The sequence below is a fragment of the Botrytis deweyae genome (genome assembly GCF_014898535.1).
Source record: "Botrytis deweyae strain B1 chromosome Unknown BDEW_007, whole genome shotgun sequence".
NCBI lineage: Eukaryota > Fungi > Ascomycota > Leotiomycetes > Helotiales > Sclerotiniaceae > Botrytis > Botrytis deweyae.
Window position 1 is genome coordinate 416,547 of NW_024066214.1, and position 22,928 is coordinate 439,474.

Here is a 22,928-nt window from a genome sequence, read left to right on the forward strand (position 1 = left end):
TTTATCATATTGTTGTTTTGACTAAAGAGAGAGCTATCTAGAATATGGATGGTTGTGCCCTCTATGAGTGCAACCGCCATTTAGGCCATAGCGCCAATACTACGGAAACTGACTGCGGCGAAACACTTTTCTTTAGCTTGGAATGTACTGCTCTTAACTCATTGAATATCTAAGTGTTTAAATAGGTACCTGTAGAAGATCATAGGTTTTGATATTGATGTTCAGGTCAAGGATAAAAGAAAGAGGGGAAGCGGATAAGAATCATCGATTCGCTAAGACAAACATGCAGCAGGTCTATTGACTTGACTATCTACTGACATGTTCCACAACCTTACCATCTAGATTCCCTCCTGATCTGCAGATAAGGCTATTCAATTCACCGGCCCATGTTCCTCCCCTTTCCCCTCCTCTCAAACCAGTACTAAATCCCCATTTCCCGCCTATAACTAAACTCACTTCCTCCCATCATTTTATCTCCAAATAGGAGGATCCCATAACCATAAATTACAGTCATATGAAATCCAAGAAATGTGATTTTGCTCGCTGGAGTAGCTGTACAATTTCTTTGCATAGACAAGGGAAATAATATAAGTGATACCGAGGACATGCGGGACTTGACGACTAAATTCTAACTGACAATAAAAACAGATGAAGACACCAATCAAAGGTATAGAATTGAAATATAAGTGACAACAACACCGTGAGTGAAAGCTTCTAAATGACAACCAATTAAGACTCCAAACCCAATCACTGCTCCTAGAGCCCTGATCAACACCGCATCATTATAGAATTTCAACTTCTGCGATCCATCTCTCGCTTTCTTAATTCTTTTTCTGCCGATTGAAAAGTTTCTGGGGTGTACTTCTCGCATGTAGTATCAAGTTGATACCCATTCTATATCTTATGTAGCGTTTGATTCCTGGCGAGTCCGAGAACTTATATGCATGACCATCTTGATATTCGTGATCTGGATTAACATTAATGCTTCGCTTGTTGAAGACAAGAACAGCTTGTAATCCATCTATTCATTCACTCAGGAAACTGTTTCCATTGCCAGGGCCGCTCTTGTTCTCTTGTTTTCTTCTCCTTCTTGGACTCATCCACTACTGGTATCATCTGATTCACCTTCAACCCCTCCTTTCTCCTCTCCTCTCCCCTCCCCTCTCCTCCCATTCCCCATTCTCATTCTCATCCCCAGCTCCAAATCCCACCTCCCCTATAATTAAAACCGCATTAAGATCTCCAATTGATCTATATCCATCTCTCATACCTATAATCTCGCCCTTCAAGATTCTGTCTGGTTCCAACGTTAACATACACCCAAGAAACACGAACTACAGTCTACCTATGTATCCCCATGAATATTTACTGCTACATAGCACAATACAGCGGGATATAGCACTGTGATATTATAATCAACATCCCAAAAGCAACAACAAAAATAAAAATAAAAATAACACAATAAAATAACCCAACAATAACAAAGAAACTCTCACATAACTGTAAATCCAAGTACTAATATCCTCTCACCTCCCCTATTCCCATTTCCTCCCTCCTCCCATCCCCAAACTTCTCCACCCCAAGACACACCATCCATTATCACAACTTGACCAGCTCGTTTTTTTTTTTTTTTTTTTTTTTTCGGAAACCCATCATCAAGAACCCAAAATATTTCTCTCCATCCACAGATCCCAATCCATCTACACTTAAATATCCACAACAACCATCAAAAAAATTCACGAAGCCTCTGCGATCCTTCGCCGCTCATCCATCTCCTCTGTATCAACCCTCCCGTGTAAAATAGGAAGAGGAAGATTCTATAAATCCATATCCTTAACCTTCTCCTTCCCTATTATATCATATCCACAAACCACAAACCCACAAACCCACAAACCCAAAAATCCAATCGCAATAATCCCAATCCCAATCCCCGCACCTCGCTACCCATCCCGTACCATCGATCGATCGATTTCTATCTACCCAGGTATATCATCATGAAAATATACTCTATACTTGTACATGGGAACTAAGATGTTATTTTGAAGAATAAGGAAAGAGAGTAAGGAGATATATATATATATATTCTTACTTTTCCCTTACTCTTCCCTTACCCTTCCCTTATCTTTCCCTTACCTTTCCCTTATTTTTCCCTTATCCTTCCCTTATCCTTCCCTTACCCTTCCCTTATTCTTCCCTTACCCTTCTCTTATTCTTCCCTTACTCTTCCCTTACCCCCTCGCTCTCATCCCTCCATACAACCCATCCATCCATCCATCCATACATTCCCCTCAACAACAAATCCACAAATCCACGTATACCACACATATTTCCCTTTTCTGCTTCCCATTTTACGGATATGAATAATATGAATGATATGAATGATATGAATGATATGAATGATATGAATGATATGAATGATATGAATGATATGAATGATATGAATGATATGAATGATATGAATGATATGAATGATATGAATGATATGAATGATATGAATGATATGAATGATATGAATGATATGAATGATATGAATGATATGAATGATATGAATGATATGAATGACATGAATAATATGAATAACATTATTCAAATGATTCAATTCGACACAACACAACATGACCTAACCACCCAATACTTATACCCTCAGATGAAATCCCGCTTGCACATCTTCTACTCGAATTCCAATTCCAATTCTAATTCCAAGGAGCTGGGATTCGAGTATTATTAATCTATTTATATATGTATATTTATGTAGAAATTGTTTATTCAAGGTTTTATATATGATGGATTGGTTATGTATGGAATGGATAGGATAGGATAGGATAGGGGATATTTGGTAGCTAATATAATGAGAGGGGGTTTTGGGGGGTTGGGTTTGGGTTTGGGTTTATGGGCGAGGAGGGGATGAGGAGAGAGATGAGGTTGAGGAGGGGAGATAACCAGGGATGAGAGAATATTAGCATAGATGAGAGAGAGATATGAAGAGAGATAAATGCTGGAATCAAATGATTGTATACCGGTACTATTAGGTAGGTGTATGATAGATTTTGATGATTTGAGCAATGAATATCCGATATCGCATGAGTATCACTGGTCAAGTGATAGCTATTCTACATACGTTTTACAATCGAAGAAACATGTAAAATCCAGCGTGGAAAATTGTGGCAAAAAGCCGTAAAGGAAAAGTGTGACAAAAGCATGACTCGCTGTTTCTAGAGGTGGAAAGAGAAGGGAAAAAGGAAGAGGTTACTCATACTACCTATCAACCGACATTAACTACCCCGACTCAAACCCGACAATAAAATTTCTAACTATGAAGTAATCCTCATCCCCATCTCCATCATCATCACACAGCGATCTACACTCAATCATTCTCAACATTCCCCAACCGATTATCGGGAGCAATCCGTCATCTAGGATTTAACATACGCAAGAGCCAAGAAGCGAGCATTACAAACTAAACAGTGGCAATCGCGATATCCAAAGACGACTACAACCTTGATGTTAGTGTACGGTTTATTCCATGAAGATCAACTTGTCATTCTCAAACTTTCAACGTTCAACACCTACATCATAGAAAGAAAAGCCGGCATGGCATAACTGATCAACATCAATACCAACACCAACACCGTCACTCTCCAAACTTCTGACGTACGCCCTCCCCACAGAGAGGTGCGAAGGAAGAATTTTTTTTTCTTTCTTCCTGGAATGATTCTTCCAGATTCCGAAGAAGATATGCACTGTCATGCAGCCTTGCAGTAGGGCTTACACTAGGGCACTGCTAGCTAGCATCCGGATATCCACAATTACCCTCATCAAGTTCCATAAGGCCGACACTTGACGGTTTGGCATTCGGTGAGCAGATTCCCAGTTTATGGGGCCCCCTCGGTTGAGGAAAATCTGCAATTCTAGACCGAGTAGTTCATATGCCATGTGGTTATTGGGCTAAGTGTCGAAACGTACCCCACCACTCGAGCCGTTTCAATCGCACAATCGATAATCTAATCGATAACCTAATTGATAAGCTGCTAGTGGTTACCCGACAGGACATTGTACGGAGTAAAGTAAATACCAAACAGACGCTACGCACTACGTGGACAGCTTGTGTGTATGCGGAAAACAAAGCTTGGATCCGAATGGTGTGCGATATTCTCGGGTCCAATGTACTTTACTCTAGACCCCATCATCCTGTACTGTGCGAGAAAGAATTCTTACAAAGTTCGGAAACTTCCGCGTTCACAGAGACAGAGAGTCCAAACAATTCCTAATGCTTCAGCAAAAGAACCCGAGCATCTTCCACATTTGTGCAACGTAACCTCAAAGTTGTGTCTTTTGCATCTAACTTCAAGTATATTACGTACACTCCAATCCTAAGACTACCTACTAGGTAAGAGACGCCTACTTGACTTCTCACTCCAGTCCCGAGCCATGAATCTCGTAATGCTCCTGTAGATATTTTGGGAAATTGCTCGTAAAGGATGAAAAAGGTTTCGATATCACAAAAAGCTTGAAATCCAAAGTGGAAGAATAGGCGGGAAACAGAGGTGGCGGAGTTAAGCTTTCAAGGATGGAAAGGAAGGATAGGGTCTTTTTGGTTCTGCACAGAGAGGATTTTCTCGTACCTAACATTAGCAACGGATAATATTCGGGTCTGTGCGAGCTTCGTAATGTATCACATGATTTGCGTGGAGATATTTTGAGATCGTATTGGATTGTTTGATGGAGAATGCGAAGGCACGGTTGAGATTAATGGGATTGATGTTGTGACTGTGATTTAACCGTGGATGAAAGTTTGTAAATGGAGTTTGCTTGTGCTTGATCGTGCTGTCGTGGTCGATATGTGAGTCTCGTCTCATTTTTACACGTGATATTACCATTGGCTGTTGGTCATGAAGTTTCTTTCCCGCGCGGTCTCGACCATTCGCCCACCGATGAAACCAATCTTTGTCAGTAGCAGCACGAGCGGTGTTACTTGCCGTTTTGCTGAAAGACGGCAGAGTAGCTGATAGATAGCCGGGCAGTCTTGTTGCATGTTCCGGGGCACTCATTGACCAGTCGATTGAGAGAGTAGAATGCTTGACATGGATTGATCTGACGGACTCCGTGGGTAGGTGTTCGGATATTCACATGTTCCAAGTTCTGGGCATCGTAAAAAGTATTGCTTTCGTGGGCCATGGCAGAGCATGACAAGAAACACACAAGCCGTCAATTTCATTCATGTTTCTCAGCGTCGTATTTGGGAAATCAGACCAGATCAGAAGAGAAAAGGAGCTTGCAATTGAGTCTTGACGAGAGAGGAATGTTTCAAAACCCTTATCTTAAAATCGAATTCTAATGTTCATCCATTGAAGGCTTTGAAGGAAGATAATCCTACGCAGAGGACCATTCGCAATCAAAGTAAGGTTTTACCATCCAGAAATAAAGTTATGGCTGTGTTCATCCCAATCTACTTTGATGATTATGCAAGGTACCCGATCTGAGATTATTTTTATTCTCGTGGATGATACGAGGAGTGAGAATGCTACCAACACATTGATTGATTGATTGATTGATTGAAAGATGACGATAGCTTCAATATGAATCAAATTGTCAATCATGACGATAATCCGAGAAATGAAATTGAAGAGAAACAAGTCATCTCCCGCGTATTTTGAACCCCTGATGCGGTTTTTATCGATAATGAAAATGTTGATAACACGGACACATGTGAAATGGGGGGAAGGGCAGGTCGGTCGTTGGTGGCTTCACAACACTTTGATAGGGCTTTGAACTTTTCAAGAAAGTCATCTTCACATACCGTAAGACCCTCTCTCGGGAGATTCGGGAATTGATTGAAGTTTGGAAGAAGAACATGGCGTTATGGATTGGATGAATTCAATGAATGGGTTGAATTAGCAATTGGCATCATATCATATCATATCATATCATATCATATCATATCACATCACATCCCACATTTGCGTTACCAACCACTTTACGATTCATACTGAGCACTAATGAGAAAGTTCTCGATTCGTTCCTTTATACTCTTCCACTCTATCGGGGATGCAGATGCAGACGTAGACGCAGATGCAGATGCAGGAGTGAAAAGTCTGATGGAGGATTGATTATCTTAGGTAGGCTAGAGGCTAGAGGCTAGAGGCTAGAGACTAGAATAAGAGAATACAGGTAGGTACCTATCCTATGTAACTATGCATAATTAGCTTGCATGCGTGGATTATTCTTTTCGTAAACTGTCTCGACTGTACGATACCTCAGGATACGTCTGCATAAAAAGATTGAGTCTTGAGTCGTGACAACTCAGCTCATGGAAACGCGTTCGCTGGCGTTTTAGCTTGAACCTGCCATGCTATGCGATGGGTAAAAAGTTCTCTTTGCTTTTTCATCATGCAGGGGAGATCACACCTAGAACATCATACATACATATACATCTCACTAAGGCACTCAGGATTCCAGGTAGAGGCTGACTACGAGATCTGATTGGATGGCACTGATGAAACGGGATATTTCGTACCTGGCTAAGCATTTTTACGACCAAATCTCTGGGTAATCTTGTTATCCTATTGGAGTAAATTTTGGACGGTTGTATCACTAACGGACCGCTCCCTCTGTACGGAGTAGGGGATTTTTCAGGGGCAATTGCCTAATCAATAAAACTTGTACCTCGCTGACTCTTGTACTCTGTCTCTACTCTACGACAGACAGACAGACAGACTGACTGACTGACTGAGCCTTGGGAAAAAGTTGGGTCCAATGCATTCTCTTCTCGTGGTAAGTGGAGTGAAAATGGAGTGAAAATGGAGAAGAATGAAATCATCATGGGAATCAGTATCTCGGGAATTTCCTGGTGTTAGAAATTGAGCGAATAATCTAAAACATCAACGAAAAAGAAATTGCCATTTTATATCGTGGTATGTGAGGAATATGCTGAGCCTCCCTCCATCTGGGTACATTCCTAAGGGTTGTCAGGTAGCCAGGGAGGTCATTACATGGCGAGACACTTTGAAGATTGTCAATGGCGATGTCCTTCATGCCAATAGTGTTCCATGAAACACAATGCCGATGGTATGAACCAGTCTCGAGCCGGTCTCCAGTCTTCAGTCTGTCTGCCTGCCAGTTCTGTACTCCGTAAGACTCTCCCTCCCGTGGAAGCGATTGAACTGGAACGAGTTAAACTGCGGCCGCCTAGGTGTTGGTATTCCTAGATCCATACGGCGGCCTAGGTGTTGGTATTCCTAGATCCATACGTAGGCAGTAGAAAGAGAAGAGAGAAAAAAGGTACAGAATTTGAATAAAACATTGACATTTAATTGGTTCGTAATCCTTGAGAACATTACCCAGAGCAACTAGAGCAACAAAATAACAGCCATACAATCCAATTTCACTGCATCGTACTGTACCTGGCAGCTTGGCTTGGGTGATGATTATTCACTTTTTTTTTCATCCTAGCTTAAGTTTGAAGTCCCAGTCTGCCAGTGAGCCAGTCTCTCAGTCTCCCATACATCCCCGACCACATTGCCCAAGTGAAAAGCTCCACTTATAATTGGTCAATCACGGCTTGTATCCTTGCCGCTCCACACTTTTCCCTTCCTTCCCTCGTGTTTTCCTCTGAATCATGACCACTAACCTATTGTAGTAAGGCGGCCCTTAGCATAATTTACACAACTCTAGACTTCTTCCTAATGAATAGTGAATATTATTCATCATCGGCACATCTCTTTTCTCTCTCTCACTCTTTCATACATAATCCATCAACATCACACTCACTCACTCCCTCTCATTCCTTTTTAAAGATCTCAAATCCAGAATCTGATTATTAGTATCTGTCAATCCTTCAGAATACTACATTACACTCCTTCTTCCCTTTCTAAAAACAACAGCCAGCCTGTTCAACTCGTCCCACTCACTGCAAGTCAGCCTGAAGCCTTCTTAAAGAATTCATCTCCCTCCACAACCACACATCACTGTCAAACAAACATCTTCTCACTTCCACATTCTTTACTTCAGCCCTACTCACCACCGAGAAATATCAGCTTTCTCACTCCTTCCTTTTAAAGATCGATATCAAATCATTGAAATTGCAAGCCATTTTCACATCACACTCCCTCGAGGCTTCAGTTGAATTTCAAACTTGAGTTTTTGTTTCCAAGATTCAATCCAAAGATACCCATACTCAATAAACAATTTCTCACGAACAATAAAACAAACAAATCACCGTCAAAATGAAGTACGCAACTGCTATCCTTTCTGGTCTCTTGGCCGCTACCGTTGTAGCTCAACCACACGCCCGTCATCAACATGCCGCCAGACACGAAAAGCGAGATATTGAATGGGTTACAGAACTCGAGATGGTCACCGAGACAATCGACTATACCACCACCGTCTGGGTTTCTTCTGGTGAAATAGCTGCTGCAACCAGCAGCGCGGCTCCATCTGTTACTCCTACAACTTTGGCAACCAAGCCAAAGTCATCCGCCGCTTCTTCCACTTATATTCCAAAGTCTACTGCCGCAGCCAGTAGCTCTGAAGGAGCTGTTCTCAACCAACAACCAAGTTCCTCATCTGTCGCACCATATGTCGCACCATCTTCTTCCTCTGTCGTTTCCGTCGCCGCTCCATCCACCACCCCCGAAGTTGTAGTCCCAACTACTTCTTCTACCTCTATCGCACCAGTTCCAACCACTTCCAGTGTCGCGCCGGTCGTGGTACCAACTACCTCTAGTGTCGCGCCAGTTGTCGTCCCATCCTCAACCAGCGTCGCACCAGTCGTATCTTCAGTCTCAAGCGTTGTTGCGCCAGTCGTCTCCTCAGTCTCAAGCATTGTTGCTCCAGTCTATGTTGCATCCCCAACCAGCGCAGCTGCCCCAGCATCAAGCTCTCCTGCATCAGGCTCTTCCTCTGGATCTAGCTCTGGAGTCTGCCCTCCCGGATCTCCTTGCTCTGGAGATATCACTTTCTACGAAGCCGGTCTCGGAGCTTGCGGAATCACTACTGATGGATCCAGCTTTGCAGGTGTTGCTCTTCCAGTTGGACTCATGGGTTCCCTTTCAAACAGCAACCCATACTGTGGAAAGACAATCACTATCAAGTGTACCTCTACTGGTAAGACTACCCAAGCAACCGTCATCGATAAGTGCATGGGATGTGTGGGTAACTCCATCGATCTCACCAACTTCGCCTTTGATCAACTTGCTGAAGAAGCTGTCGGCCGTACTCAAGCCACTTGGTACTTCAACGAATAAATCACCCAATCCCTATTTTCTCGACTTTCACAACTTTGATATTCTGGTTTCTCCAAATACTCAAAATTAAGTCAAGAACTCAATTCTTATTCTCCTGGATATAACTATCGCCAGTTTGATACAACAGAAAGAGTAGATCTCTTTCTCATCTGTGGCTTTTGCATCATGGCTTCTTTTTGAAAAAGATAGTCGACGAATTTCTTTGGGATATCACATCATTGGGGTGCTTTTTTATTCGTGGTTGTTGGTTTGGTTCATACTTTGATTTTTGGAGAATTTTACGAGAGTTTGAGGGGAAATATCTATGCATGGAATGGTTATGAACATGGTCAAATCATCGCATTACTTGTTTGGCTTGGCGTTTTTTTTAAACCCCGCCATGGGACTTTACGTTCATACGGTCTTCGGCAGGAAAAAGGAGCACATGCATTTTGCGATACCATAACCATGTTATGCAATGGAAAAGACAAAAGCTTGAGGCAAAGGAAGGCGGGTGGATGTTTCATATCGAAAAGCAAAACTTGAAAAAAGCAACATGAAAATGGAGATATATTCAGAGACAAAACAAAATGAAACCCCTTTCGGAAAGGAAATAGCTTCTTGTACATACATATAACTTTACGATAGACTTAGTGTTTTGATTAAACACGAAATTTGCTATGAATTTTTCATACACACATATCGCTTTCTTATTAGACTTTGATCTACTTGTGATTTGATGATTTGCTGACTTGTGATTGATTGATTGACTGAATGACGGACTGCTGATCACAATTTCGATCATGCATGCGCATGAGGGTCTGTGATATGAGATGGATGGATAGATGAATGAATAGATGAGTTAAATATACCACGAAGTATGCACCTACCTAAGTGAGTATTATTTGTGACTTTTGCGCATAGCGTGTTCTGTACTTGCTTTCTTTCTTTGCGGGTGGCTGTGGTTTTGCGGGCTGGCGGGAGAGGGAGAGGGAGAGGGAGAGGGAGAGGGAGAGGGAGAGGGAGAGGGAGAGGGAGAGGGAGAGGGAGAGGGAGAGGGAGAGGGAGAGGGAGAGGGAGAGGGAGAGGGAGAGGGAGAGGGAGAGGGAGAGGGAGAAGGTGTGATGTTGATGTTGTATCTTGTATGAACATTGAATCTTAATCCCATCTACTCTTAATCCCAAAGTCCTTACCACTCAACACTCAACACTCAACACTCAACACTCAACACTCCTAATTATCTTTTCCTCTCTCAAAAATTTCATACGTCATCTATATCTTAAAAGTTGAAGAGTTGAAGAGTCGAAGAGATAAAAAAATTACAATCGCATGTATCGCTGCACAAATCAACATTCTTCAAGTCCAAGTCCAAGTTCAAGTCCAAGTCCAAGTTCAAGTCCAAGTCCAAGTTCAAGTCCAAGTCCAAGTTCAAGTCCAAGTCCAAGTCCAAGTCAAAGTCCAAGTCCAAGTCCAAGTACAAGTACAAAACAAAACGGGTATAATTAACTAAAAACTAATAAGGATGCACAGAATCCGCTATATCGACCCGATCCACCTGACCTCTTCATTATCATTCGCATCCTCTTCCCAATCATCCTATTCCATTAAACCCAAGGTCAAACTATCAATCTAGCATCCTATTACTACCGATTCAAACTTAATAACCCCTCAATATACCTCTTCGTATCTAACCCTAATCCCGCAGCTCCCCACCCCCCATCCGCCGTACTTCCTGTCCCTGCTCCTTGACCACCCATTCCCCACCCCGCATATCCATATCCGTAACCTCTTCCTTGTCCCGCCTCCATATAATCACTCGCCCTCCTAATTAGAAAAACTTCTTTATCCATATTCCTTTCCTCTGCCCCTCCCTCAGCATCACCCTCATCCAAGAAAGGATGTGCAGGCCCACTAACTACTGTACTCCGTGTTTGCGATTTACTATTTGCCTTGATGCTCGCATCCATGTCTTTGTTCTTTCTTCCCTTATCACTCAATCCCCCCATAAAAGTTCTACTCGTTTCACTTTCCGCCGAGTTCTCGGGTATAAGTGACGGAATGTTGACTTTCGACGTCGGATTTGTTGTTGCTTCGGGAGGTGCAGGGGGAGGTGCAGGAATGCGAGTCCAAAGAATCCAATAACCTCTTGACGTTTTAGCCGTACGTTCCAATGTGTTCTGATCAGTAGTCGTAGCAATATATGTATGCATTATTTGCAAATGTGTATTTAGAGCTTCGATTCGAGACCAAGGGAGACTATCCGCTTGTTCTTGTGTTTGAACTTGCTGAGGATCGGGTATATTAGGGATATTTGAGTCGAGAGTTAAAGTTTTGGGGTCCCAGAGAAGATCATATATGGGAGCTGTTGGATTCTTCGTATTTGCAAGAGGAGAAATCGGGACTTCTGGTTTAGGAGCTCGAAAAGATGTGGATTTGAGAAGAGGTTTGATGAGAGACTGGAGTTGTTTATGAAGAGAACGGTATAAACCCTTCAAGGCTAAGGTGTCTGCTCGTAATTCAAAAAGGAAAATGAATATGAATGGTTTGCTTGCATAAGCCACGACTCTTAACTTTTTCACTTTGTTTCGATCTTGACTTTCGAATGAAGCATTAGAATGGCCTGTACCTTCCGAACCACTGGCGTTTTTGAATGATGTGCCAAAATTAGAATAATCAATACTGATATCAGCTTCCTGGCGAGCATCTTCTTCGCGTTCCAATTCTACGGTTAAGGTACGAAGTACAAGTCGATGGCTTTGGCCCTCGAGATCTTCGTCTTCATCGTTAGAATCCACGAGTAAAGTCATTTCACTGTCCATATCACCCATTAGACCTACTAAATAATGTCCTTTGGAATAGTCGGACTCCTGTGTGGGTGTTGATGTTCCAGTTGTACTGACAATACCATCAATCGAAGAAACAAGGGTAGATGTGTTACTCGAGGGTCTGCTGCGCTCTTCTTCTTTTGCTGCAGATCCGCCTAAAGACCAATGAGTTCCATAACCGAATTTCAAGTATTGTGCAAGCTTGTTGCCCTTCGATTCACCATCTGTGCTTTCAGTGCCTTCGGTACTTGTATGACTGGCGGGATTTCTGCGAACTTTCGGGTATGGCGGTACGGATTTGAGTCTGGGTTGATCAATTTGATCATCTTGTTCGACCACCGGTCTAGGCTCAACCGTACTGATACTTGAAGATCGACTAGGCGCAGGTCCATCGTTAGGCCCATCATGAATTGGTATCTCCTTACTGAGACTAGATGTTGGTCGGGCAGTATTCTTTGCATCTCCAACTTTTGAGTCAAGTCTTGGCCTGGGCTTAGACTGCTTTTTTGCGCGACGGATGGAAGAGGGGTTGTCAAGAACTCCATAAGCGTATGGACCCCACTTATAAAGATCCTCAACCCAATGCGAAATATCTCTAATTGATTTTCTTGACAAAGCTCCAGTACCGAGAAAAATTGCACCATCTTCTACGGCGGGTTCATTTCCAGAACCCAACCAAGGAGCAGGTTGCTTGGGGCGATCGGTAAAGCCTTTACTGGTATCTTCTTTCGAATTCGATCGCGCTTCTCCGAATCTTGAGACTATCACGTCTACAAGCCCATCCATTTGTCCAACGAATCCTTCAAGGACTTCTCTCTCACCACTGCCCCTTTCTTCCTCTCCGACTCCAACCCCAAGTTCTCCGCATGCAGCAAGTTTTATCCCCCCATACAAATTGTTGGCAGGATTTCCATGCATAAGTACATTCCATGTCGAGATATATGTATCCCAATATCTACCCAGAATGCTCACAAATTTGGAGCGCTTCGTTCGAACAAAGAGAGCGCTCATCGAAGCAGCATGATGAAGGAGAAAAGTCGAGTGTGCTCTCAATACGTCTGCCAGGAGCAGTATCGCAGGTTTAACTTCTCGAGAAGAATATTCGACGGTTGCTTTTTCTTCGGAAGGTTTTCCTTTGGTAGCTGGTGTCTTTGCTGTGCCCGGCAATATCGTGAGATTGATCGACTATGCATGTTAGCACAATGAAGAAACTCAAGAATAAAAGTTACTAACAGCCAATATCCACCAGCCAGATTCTAATTCATGAAGAATAATGCGAGATTTCTCAGTCTCGATAGCGTTCACTGATCTACCCTCAGAAAAACTCCTCCCAAATTCTACCATTCCCTGAGCAAGCCCAATCTGTCTCAATTGTTCATTCTTTGCCTCCTTCGCCAAAGCGCGCGCCTCTTTCGTATCCGTAAGGGAACTTCTCTTGTGCTCATTTTGCTTGATCGAGGGGTAATAATAAACAATTTGATTGTCGAGTGTATCATCGGTAGACCCTAAGGAAGGATTGTAGATGGCTAGAAAGCCTAATTGCGCGGGTACTACCTTTCGGTTTTGCTCAGACATTGCATGATTGAGGCATTCAACGAGAGAAAGACGAGGATATAAATATATTGTAGATCATTTATTGATTGAATCGCGTCGGTCAGTTCTTAAATTGGTGTGGAAGTAAATGTCCGGCTATGGGGAAGCTTAATGTTCATTAAGGTGATGTAATTCGTGGGTCAAATGCATGGCACAGAACATGCGATTTTAGGCCGGCTTACATAAAATATCAAAGAGTTGCGTGCACGTGATGCGAAAAGATCAGTATGGTGGAAGCAGCTCGAGAATCGTGATTGAAAGAAGTCGTCGGCTTGACATCGACAATGTATAGCGTAAACTGAACTTGTTCTGACCGCAATTTTCCACAATCATGAAGCTCAAAGCCAGAACATCTCTAGCTGTACTCGGACGGATTGTACACCCATCGAAGCCATTTTCCATCCATGGATTCCATTCTCGACTTTTCACAATAAACAGTACCTCAAAATCCACGAAACTCTCAGCACCTTTGAGAATTTTGTTTTGTGGTTCTGATGAGTTTAGTTGTGAGTCTCTTCGGTCATTGGTGGCAGAGAAGAGGTCAGATCCAAAAGGAATTGCTTCTATCGATGTTCTCGTTCGACCAGGTAAGAAAACTGGAAGAGGCATGAAAGAGACCCGTGAAGGTAAGCTTCAAATTTTGTCGTCAGTTCTTCGTTATGCATGCTGATCATTGTCAGTACCGTTGAAGAAATTGGCCCAAGAATTAAACCTCCGCATACATGAGAGAGACACATTCACCGGATGGGATGTAAGTTTTAGTTTTCGGATCTGCATTTCATTCTTTAAAAACCTTGACTGATGATCAAATTTATAGCTACCGAAACCAAATGGAGAACCAATCAATCTTATCGTAGCAGTTTCATTTGGCCTCTTCGTTCCACCACGCATTCTCAACAGTGCTGAATATGGCGGGATTAATGTTCATCCTTCACTTCTGCCACAGTAAATTTTTGCAACGCCACTTATATATACCCAGGCTAACCATGATATATAGATATCGAGGATCTGCTCCACTCCATCACACTATCATGAACGGAGACACAATTACTGGTGTCTCACTTCAAACTTTAGATCCACACAAATTTGATCATGGCGCCATTCTCTGTCAAGAGGGTTTTCCCATCCCACAATCTCAAACAATAAGTTATCAAGGTCTCCTGGAATTGGTCACACCTAAGGCAGCGAGCTTGCTTGCAAAGGGTATCAGAGATCGAGTTTTCATGGATCCAAAGCCAGACCAAGGACTCAAACTTGCACACAAGATTACACCAACTGATAGATTCATTGATTTCGAGGAGGGATTGTCCATCAATGTTGAACGAAAGTTCCGAGCACTGGGGCGACTTTGGTGCTATACTCGTACTTGGTGGTCTGGCAAGAACAAAAAGAGGACAATATTTGAAGATTTTGAGGTTGTACCAATGCCAAAGCAATCTGGCGTGATTCCAGAACAGGTGCTTTTGACATTGCCAAAGTGGGAGTACTTTTGTACTCGGGTGTATGAGGATCCTACTCATCCAGGATCTATCATCATTCCTACGGTTGAACCAGGTGTGGGGCTTCGAGTTAAACACATCCTCGTAGAAGGTCAGGTGGTTGGTTCAGCCATTGATGCTATGCATAGAGTATCAGCTTTCACCAAACATCCAGGGGACGACAAGGATTTGTTCATGGCTGTAGCATTGACAGATATGTCGGAGGATGGTAAACAATTGGTTTTGCGCGATGGCAAAGGCTCTGAGTATGCAGCGAAGCACCTGGTTATCCCAAAGGTGCTCAAGATCAACAGAGCGCGCCACATTGACGCTTCACCCAAGAATCCAAGCCCCCTAGATTGAGATGTAATTATCTAGATGTATAATAGAATAAAAATTCAAGCAAAAAATCCTGAAATCCGATGGTATGTAGTGTATCATCTCCTGCTTCGGGAGTTGGAGGTAATGATTTGACCCGCGGAAGATAGGTGGCGGGGTTGAAATGCCTTCGAAGCCTTGGGAGGATGGGGAAATGTTGATTTTGTGGCATTCGAGAATCTGGAATTATTTGGCAAACACCGAATAGGCACGAGCTCGGGAAACATACGATATTAAAAAGCAGGGAGGAGAAAGTCCAAATAAACGGTGTAGTTCAGAGACAAACCAACACATTGCCGAGAGCGAGAAGAGTGTTGTAGTCCTTGTCTGATACTCCCTAGAAACAAGACTTCTCGGTATGTGTAAGGCTTACGAGGAACAACGATGGCGCAACTTCTATAGTGAGGGGTGAAAGATCTCCGTTGCTGAAATCGAGGAAAGTTGCTCGATCAATACCTGACAAGCACCAAACAAATGAACCTTCCAATTGCTGGAATAGGTTGAAGCAATGGCTAAAGCATATGTGTATTGAGGACGGAGAAAAGTGTAATAATCGATGCCGAGAACAGTCATCTAACTTTAGTTCATTAGGCAAAAGAGATGATTTTTCTTCCATTGTTGTAATTGAACTGTAAAATGGCCCCTCTGTCTGTACATTTGATCCGTCTGGTGCTGCCAGGGGAGGCTACTTTTCATTGCTTAGGATAAAAAGAGCAGACCAACCAGTGCATAATGGGCGTTAAGAAGACAATGATTGCGATTGTTAAGTATAAGAGACAGAGGTTGTCGATCTATCTGGTTTCTCAGGGACAGCACAAGGTCAATTGCTGAATCCGAAAGATGCATTTGATTTGCCCAAAACCGCACCAAAAACGAAGTAGTCCACACTGCTGTAACGACGTCGAGTAATGATTGATCATTCTGTGCTCTTAAGGGATGAAATCGTGCTATTATTGAAAACGAGAAAATTGATTCGATTCGCGTTTGGTACGTGGCAGAAAGTATATGCTTGATATCTAGATGAAGAATTGGAGACTGCTGGTCGTATAGTAAGATCCAGAGACGAAATCGTCGAAACCGTTCGAATGGCGACGAGAAGGTGAGAGATCCGAACCAGATATCAAGAGACGAGACGCTTTACGATCACTAAGGAAATGGGAATGGCCTAAGCCTTAGCTGATAGACCTGAGGGATGCTTTATACTGAATGCTGGAAGGGAGGGAAGGATCTAGTCAATCGGCTTGATCTATTTGAAGGCGATATCCTCCCCAGGACCGGAAGAAGACGAGAAAATGGTGGAGCTTTTCTAGCGTCTTCAAGACGAGCACTTTCAAATGCTGCAGAAGGAAGTGTTATATATAGTCCAGTAGTCTGATAGCTTCAAAGATCTTTCGTAACACTGTTGCAAAGAAAAAGCAGAGCAGAATCCATCTGGCGCTTCCGAAATGAGAATAAGTCGAAACAGGAGAGAAGAGGAGAAAATATCAGAATAGCCTAGCAAATTCAAAGACGAGCCCCTTCTTAGAGTTGGAGCAAAGTGAGAGGAGAATAGCAACCGTCTGGTAACTCTATACCATGAGCTATTAGATGGTTACAAGAAAACTGGAATTAGCACGCCCAAATTGATAAATCTTGAGGTGAGATTCGTGGCAGGTCTAAAGGACAGCGAGAATATGGCAAAATCCCTCTGTTGCCCCCAAATCGAAATAGTCCTATGCCAAAACAAAGACAGCAACGTAATAGATTCTCTTGATATCTTCGAATGCAGCAGTGTTTCAACGGCATCGTTAAATCCGAAATTGGTCAGAAACTGTCTCGTCAATCCAAAGCGAGAGGGCTCAGGTGCTGCTAAGGAAGAAGAAAGTATGCCGAGTTCGTCTGGTAGCTTTGAGCACGATATCGCTCCAATAGAAGGAGTAAGACGAGAAAATGTGGTGGAAATCGCCTGGTATCTCTAATGGCGATAGGGGTTCGACGGAGAAGCAAAGATAGTATCTTTTCCATGTCTAATAGGCGCCAGGGAGGAGAAGCAATCGATGCCGATAGAAGGAGAATAGAAGGCTGGTGCATGTGGTAGAACCAAGACCGGAACCATTCGAATCATTACGATAATGTAATGAAAGCGTAAAGAGTCGTCTAGTCTCCAGTGAGGACGATCGTGTGAATGCTAAAACGTAAACACGTCACAAGCTGCCCAGAAGTTTTGCCAGAGCTACAGGGAGAAGTTGATAGTAAATAGTTCCAGGGAATGTATATTGAAGCTTTTCGGGGGTACGATAGTACAGTAGGAATTGTCGAATGACCTTGGACCGTCTTCGGGTCTTCTCGCGAGCGGAAGAACGGTGTGGTTTGTCGATTAAAGAAATATGATTGTCTTATCTGGAGAAAACTGGGCGATCTTGCGCGTTGTGTACCTTGCGAAGAGAACCTAATCTTTCGGAGAAAGCCCTAATCGATGATAGATAGCTCACAAGGACCGACGTCGCACGAAGAATCATCCGCAGCTTTCTCATTTAGACCTTGGACCGTCTTCTAGCCTTCTCGAGAGCAAAAGATCGGTGAGGAGTGTCGATTAAAGGAAGAGGAGGGGGAGAATGAGGTGGGAGAGAGGAGATGCGATACTCGTATTGGCTGAATAAGACTGAGACGACCTTGCGCTTACTATGCCTTGAGAACAGACGTCTCAAGGACTGAATACGCACGAAGAATCGCCATTAGGTCTCTTAGTTGCCCAGAGACGAGGCTGCGATATGACAGAAGCGAAAGAGAGGCGAATGATGAGACCGTTTGGTATGATCAAGTGACGGTAAACTATCAATGTGAGGAAGTAGGATAATGAGGGTTGTCTAATTGAAATCGCTCGGCTGATCGATCGATCTCATTGTTCTCGGCAGGTGTTCCCGGAAGATTCCCCTAAGCTTCTCGACATCCAACCCCATGTTTCGAATCTCCGCGTCAGTCGGTTCCTTGTAATTTTCCCTGAGGATATCGCCAAATACCCCCCAATCTCTGCCAAGTTTGATTTTCGGGTAGATCCACCCTTCCCCTCCCGAAGGATCACGAGTTGCTTGCTCAATGGCTTGCGCAGCTTTCTGAAAATTGGTACCATGCGGAGCGTAAATAGTTCCAAGTCCATCACCTGGATACTTTGTATACATCAATTGCATGGCATGCACCATCTCATGGGCAAGGGTCCCCAACATTTGACTTATAACTTCGTGGCAGTGCCGTCTAGGGTATAAAGTGACTAAGTCCAAGATGTATATGGTTACACGGTTGATTCTGCCGTCGAAAACGCCTTTGGCGAGACCTAAATTGGGACCCAAGCCATTATCCAAATCAGAGACCAAATGAAGTTCGAAGATAATCTTGATCTCTTCGTCAGCGGATTCTTCCACGACAGAGCTTTTGACCATTCCTCCGAAGAACAATTGATTATAGATCCTCGTATAAGTTGCAAGGACAAATTTGGTGTATTGGATGGTAAGGTCAGTTTCGGGGTCTTGGATGGAGGCGATAGATTGGCACAATTGTAACGATCGTAACGATTGGTCGCAAACAGGGTGATATTCGATGTTTTGTGACCTGCGTACACAGTGTAAGATCATTTCAGAGACGTCAGCCCAGCTGTGAGATACTGGCTTCATGATAAAAGGATCACCAGGATTCTCAGGATAGAAAATCAATTCAGTGGGAATAGGTGATGGCAAGCCGGGGTTGCCAGTGTCCAGCTGCGGGTACTTCTCGTCCCATGACCCAGAAGAGGTTGTGGACCATTGGATACTCATTGCTGATAACTGTGTGATAGACCACCTGTAATATTTGAAGTTTATATGAGAGTTATGAGAGAGATGGTACTGTTTGACGAAGAAACAGGTAATTGTGGTGTGGTTTGGGAGTTATGCGTGCAAAATGGATTGATTTTGAAAATTGTCTATCAATTATGCGTGTATCTTCAAGCTTAATTGAAAAAGGCTGGCGAGAAATTGCTCTAACTCTATGGAAAACTCTTCAAACTACAAACTGAGTACCTTCACGACTGAAATTCACTTCTCAGCTCTCAATCGGGTCAATTTTGACATGGGTCTTCCATCAGCCTTCCCAAATCAGGCTACTTTAATGCTGCCTTGCCTTAGCTTCGTTGTGTCAAGATTACAGCCTCTTTATTCTGATTGAAATCTTTGAGGAAAAGTTGATTATTGGCTTTATTAGTTCATTTTAGGGTTCAAATGGATACTTGTAAAGATGAACAGTATATTGCTATTGGACTCGCGTAAATCAGGGGTCAAAACAACAATCCTGACTTTTCAGCACTTAATTTTTAATCTCGCCTACGAACTCCTGAGTACTCTGATCAACTTTTTGTAACAACAAATCAACATTCTTTGTTTTGTAAAAAAAAAGACACAGTAATATACATAATTTCTTAGGGATTACCCCAAAATGCATTGTTGTTAGACAGACTTGAGGTATAGAAGTCAGCCCTTCTTGGATCAAATCTTACTCTTACGATAGGGCATCTCTTATTATATTTGAAAATGTCTCATTGAATGAGCCACTATCAAAGGTCCACTGGTGGTCCAAATAATAATATGTTTTCTACAGTTGATTGCTTCTCCACTCTTCGTATGGTTGCACAAGATACCAGTAAACGTCTTGCGCCTGGCTGGGAATAAAATGAGAACATGTCATCAACATAGTGAATTTGGGGCGGGAACTTCCATCCTTATCATAGGCAGCAGATAGTACATTCAAGCTTTCTTGTAGTTGGTTAATACATGGATTGAATTAAAATTACCTAACCAGCCTTTTTTCGTAGAAGGATCTCCAATAAGAAATGTCGATTGCGCCCCACGTGCGGCAGTGGATAGGCCACATGTGACCCTTAAGAAGTGCACAGTTAGCTCTCAAGATTCAGTAACGTGCTCTTGCTCTCACCTTGCATTTTCATTTCGCGATTGTAGCCTCATTCACACTTCCAATAAGAGTCACAATAGAAGTTTGTCTTTTCTGCGTCTAGATCGACCACTATGTGCCGAATGCAGTATATAATTTGAGCAGTTTTTTTTAGCATTGTAGACTGACGACATAAAACTTAATTGGGTCGAAGAGCTATATATCTATTTACGGATCGGTAAGAGGTCAGACGTCACCAGCGAAAGCCACTTGTAGGCTCTGCGTGTCCGAACATTGAGGAACAAGTTAGAATGGAACGATATCTATGATCCAGATGTGAGAGGATTTGTTAAAAGCCTCAGAATTGAAGACATCAATGCAGATCTTTAGTTACCTATTCACAAGCTTGAAAGGAATAGATCTAAAATGAATCGAAATATTTACTGCATTCTCTCATGTTCGAGAAGCCCTGGGCCAAGAAACGGGAGACCTGGATGACAAAAACCAACCCACGGCAGAATCTGGCACATATTTATCTCGTCAAATCTGTGTTTCTGTAATAGAATACATAGAAATTATGCGAATTTATTTGAATGTTTAAAAGCTCCGCTATATCTTCTAATGCTAGTTTACTGCTGTGTAGCTGTTGTTCAATATAAATATTTGAAGTATCCAAACGTCATCAGGCTTGAAAAGGTTCCTCAATTCTGTGGGATAGGCTATCCTAATTTGCTTTCTTAATATGTATCGGCTTTGGGTCTCATGTGTTGCGCAATGAAAACATACCGTGATACATGCACGTGATCTTCCACTCCCAATGCTTTATACGTAAGCCCAGTAGCGTTTCATCTAACAAAAATACATGCAAAATCTGCGCAAAAATGGGAGCATAGTTCAATTGGTGAGAACATATACTGAAAGGGCAGATTGCCCAGATCTTCATTATAACTCTGGTGCACCAGGGGTGATGGTTCATGAGGCTCTCTGACTGCATGTATAAGATGCGAGTTCGATTCTCACTGCTCCTAACTCAATTCCATACCGGCACTCTATCTGAGGGTACCGTTGTGGAATAACCTCTTTTTGCTGTGTTGAACCTCTTCTTCCCTGGCATTTTCAATAGGGTGAAGATGCAGAATATTGAGAAGAGCCCTCTTTAATGCATACATCTATGTTTGTTTGTAGATCACGTTTTGGTCATCAAATCAATTCTAATCATTCTGTTCAATTGCGGGGTACATGCAGATATCCGTTTCTCCATGCAATAAGCCTCCTTATCTCCACACACCCACTTTACTTCAACCATTATCGCTTCTGTGCTTGCTACTTTCTTTCTTCATGATTCAATATCTCTGTGTCAATGTCAATGTGAGTAGGTCAATGTAAGTAGGATCTGCTTTGAAAGGGAAACAATGAAGGAAAAAATTGTTCGAAAAGTAGAACGCACACATCAAGCACCCGAGCGCAGACAGTCATCGGCACTGGAAGCACCGCAAATCCATGATGATAGACAATGGACATCAGGCGCACGTTTATATGGGATAACCAAGCCTGATGTGTGCGTGAGTTCGAAGCATGGCGTTCCTAATGTTTAGGTAACTTTGTCTTTTTAAAGTTGGCTCGCCTTTTCCCTCTTTTCGGACGAACATAATCTTCGGCGCCGAAGCGAATCTCTCCAATGAGATAGCAGCATAGAGATATTAGTCAATTATCCTATTGTCTCAAGTTGATGTACCAAGTCAATAGCACCCTAGTTGAGCCGGCACAAAGATGGTGAGATCACAAGGGATATCCGAGATGCTAGTTCGAGCCTTGCTCTCTCCGTTTTGTGAGTGGCCCACATACCAAAGTAGCTATACTATTGAATCCCATGAATGATTGGAGATGTGAGGATGTAATCGCATTTCTTCCTTTCCGAAGAAGTGAGTTGTAAGTTTCTGGCAGCAAGGATGTGGTTTACCAGTGACTGCACTCGGATATTCATCTATCCTGCAGCAAGCCTTCGAACCTACATACTAACATTTACAACCGCAAAAATGAATCAGAGAAAATTAAGACTGCCGAGTTCTACCCATTTGAAATATAAAATCTAAAATGAAGTCGAGTATTTAGAAGCTCGAAGTACACCTTGAATACGGCCAAAGAGTTATTGGTTTGTGCATTCTAAGTAGACTATATTGAGGTTCTCATATTTGACTCATACCATTAACCGAATACTAGAAGATTTACAGCTGACTTCAGCTGACAAACCAACTTATCAGGATTGATTCATCGATATCAATAATCAAGTCAAGTCAATGAAAATAATATTGTTCAATATAGAGTGTCCGCATCATAATTGAGAGGATAACGCATACTACAGGCACATAGAAATCCCGAAATCAGCCAATCCCTGAGCCTCACAATGAGCTCGAAAGATAAGTTCGATTTTTAATGAAAACTTCACATCTCGTTTCTCTTTCAGCATTGTGATATTTCGGTTCTTCGTGGCGGTTGGTAGAATCTAGAACAAAAGCCTTCCGATGTGAATTGAGGCT

General features: G+C 42.7%; 5 protein-coding genes across 5 annotated transcripts; 2 read left to right on the forward strand and 3 right to left on the reverse strand.

The window, feature by feature from the left end:
* Positions 1 to 3,552: 3,552 nt before the first annotated feature.
* EAE98_003825 (uncharacterized protein) lies at positions 3,553 to 3,933 on the reverse strand (the record flags this gene model as incomplete). The annotated part of the gene is made up of 2 exons (XM_038951445.1): positions 3,553 to 3,703; positions 3,770 to 3,933. The coding sequence occupies 2 exons, from the start codon at positions 3,931 to 3,933 to the stop codon at positions 3,553 to 3,555; spliced, it is 315 nt and encodes a 104-aa protein (XP_038811918.1).
* Positions 3,934 to 8,222: 4,289 nt separating this feature from the next.
* Positions 8,223 to 9,242, forward strand: EAE98_003826 (uncharacterized protein; the record flags this gene model as incomplete). The annotated part of the gene is made up of 1 exon (XM_038951446.1): positions 8,223 to 9,242. The coding sequence occupies one exon, from the start codon at positions 8,223 to 8,225 to the stop codon at positions 9,240 to 9,242; it is 1,020 nt and encodes a 339-aa protein (XP_038811919.1).
* A 1,622-nt stretch (positions 9,243 to 10,864) lies between these two features.
* Positions 10,865 to 13,621, reverse strand: EAE98_003827 (uncharacterized protein; the record flags this gene model as incomplete). The annotated part of the gene is made up of 2 exons (XM_038951447.1): positions 10,865 to 13,231; positions 13,280 to 13,621. 2 exons carry the CDS (start codon positions 13,619 to 13,621, stop codon positions 10,865 to 10,867), a joined length of 2,709 nt encoding a protein of 902 aa, XP_038811920.1.
* A 191-nt stretch (positions 13,622 to 13,812) lies between these two features.
* Positions 13,813 to 16,341, forward strand: EAE98_003828 (uncharacterized protein). Its single transcript, XM_038951448.1, has 4 exons — positions 13,813 to 14,265; positions 14,320 to 14,390; positions 14,457 to 14,584; positions 14,637 to 16,341. The coding sequence occupies exons 1-4, from the start codon at positions 13,971 to 13,973 to the stop codon at positions 15,478 to 15,480; spliced, it is 1,338 nt and encodes a 445-aa protein (XP_038811921.1). The 5' UTR covers positions 13,813 to 13,970; the 3' UTR covers positions 15,481 to 16,341.
* Positions 16,342 to 18,341: 2,000 nt separating this feature from the next.
* EAE98_003829 (uncharacterized protein) lies at positions 18,342 to 19,283 on the reverse strand (the record flags this gene model as incomplete). Its single annotated transcript, XM_038951449.1, has 1 exon — positions 18,342 to 19,283. One exon carries the CDS (start codon positions 19,281 to 19,283, stop codon positions 18,342 to 18,344), a length of 942 nt encoding a protein of 313 aa, XP_038811922.1.
* Positions 19,284 to 22,928: the final 3,645 nt, after the last annotated feature.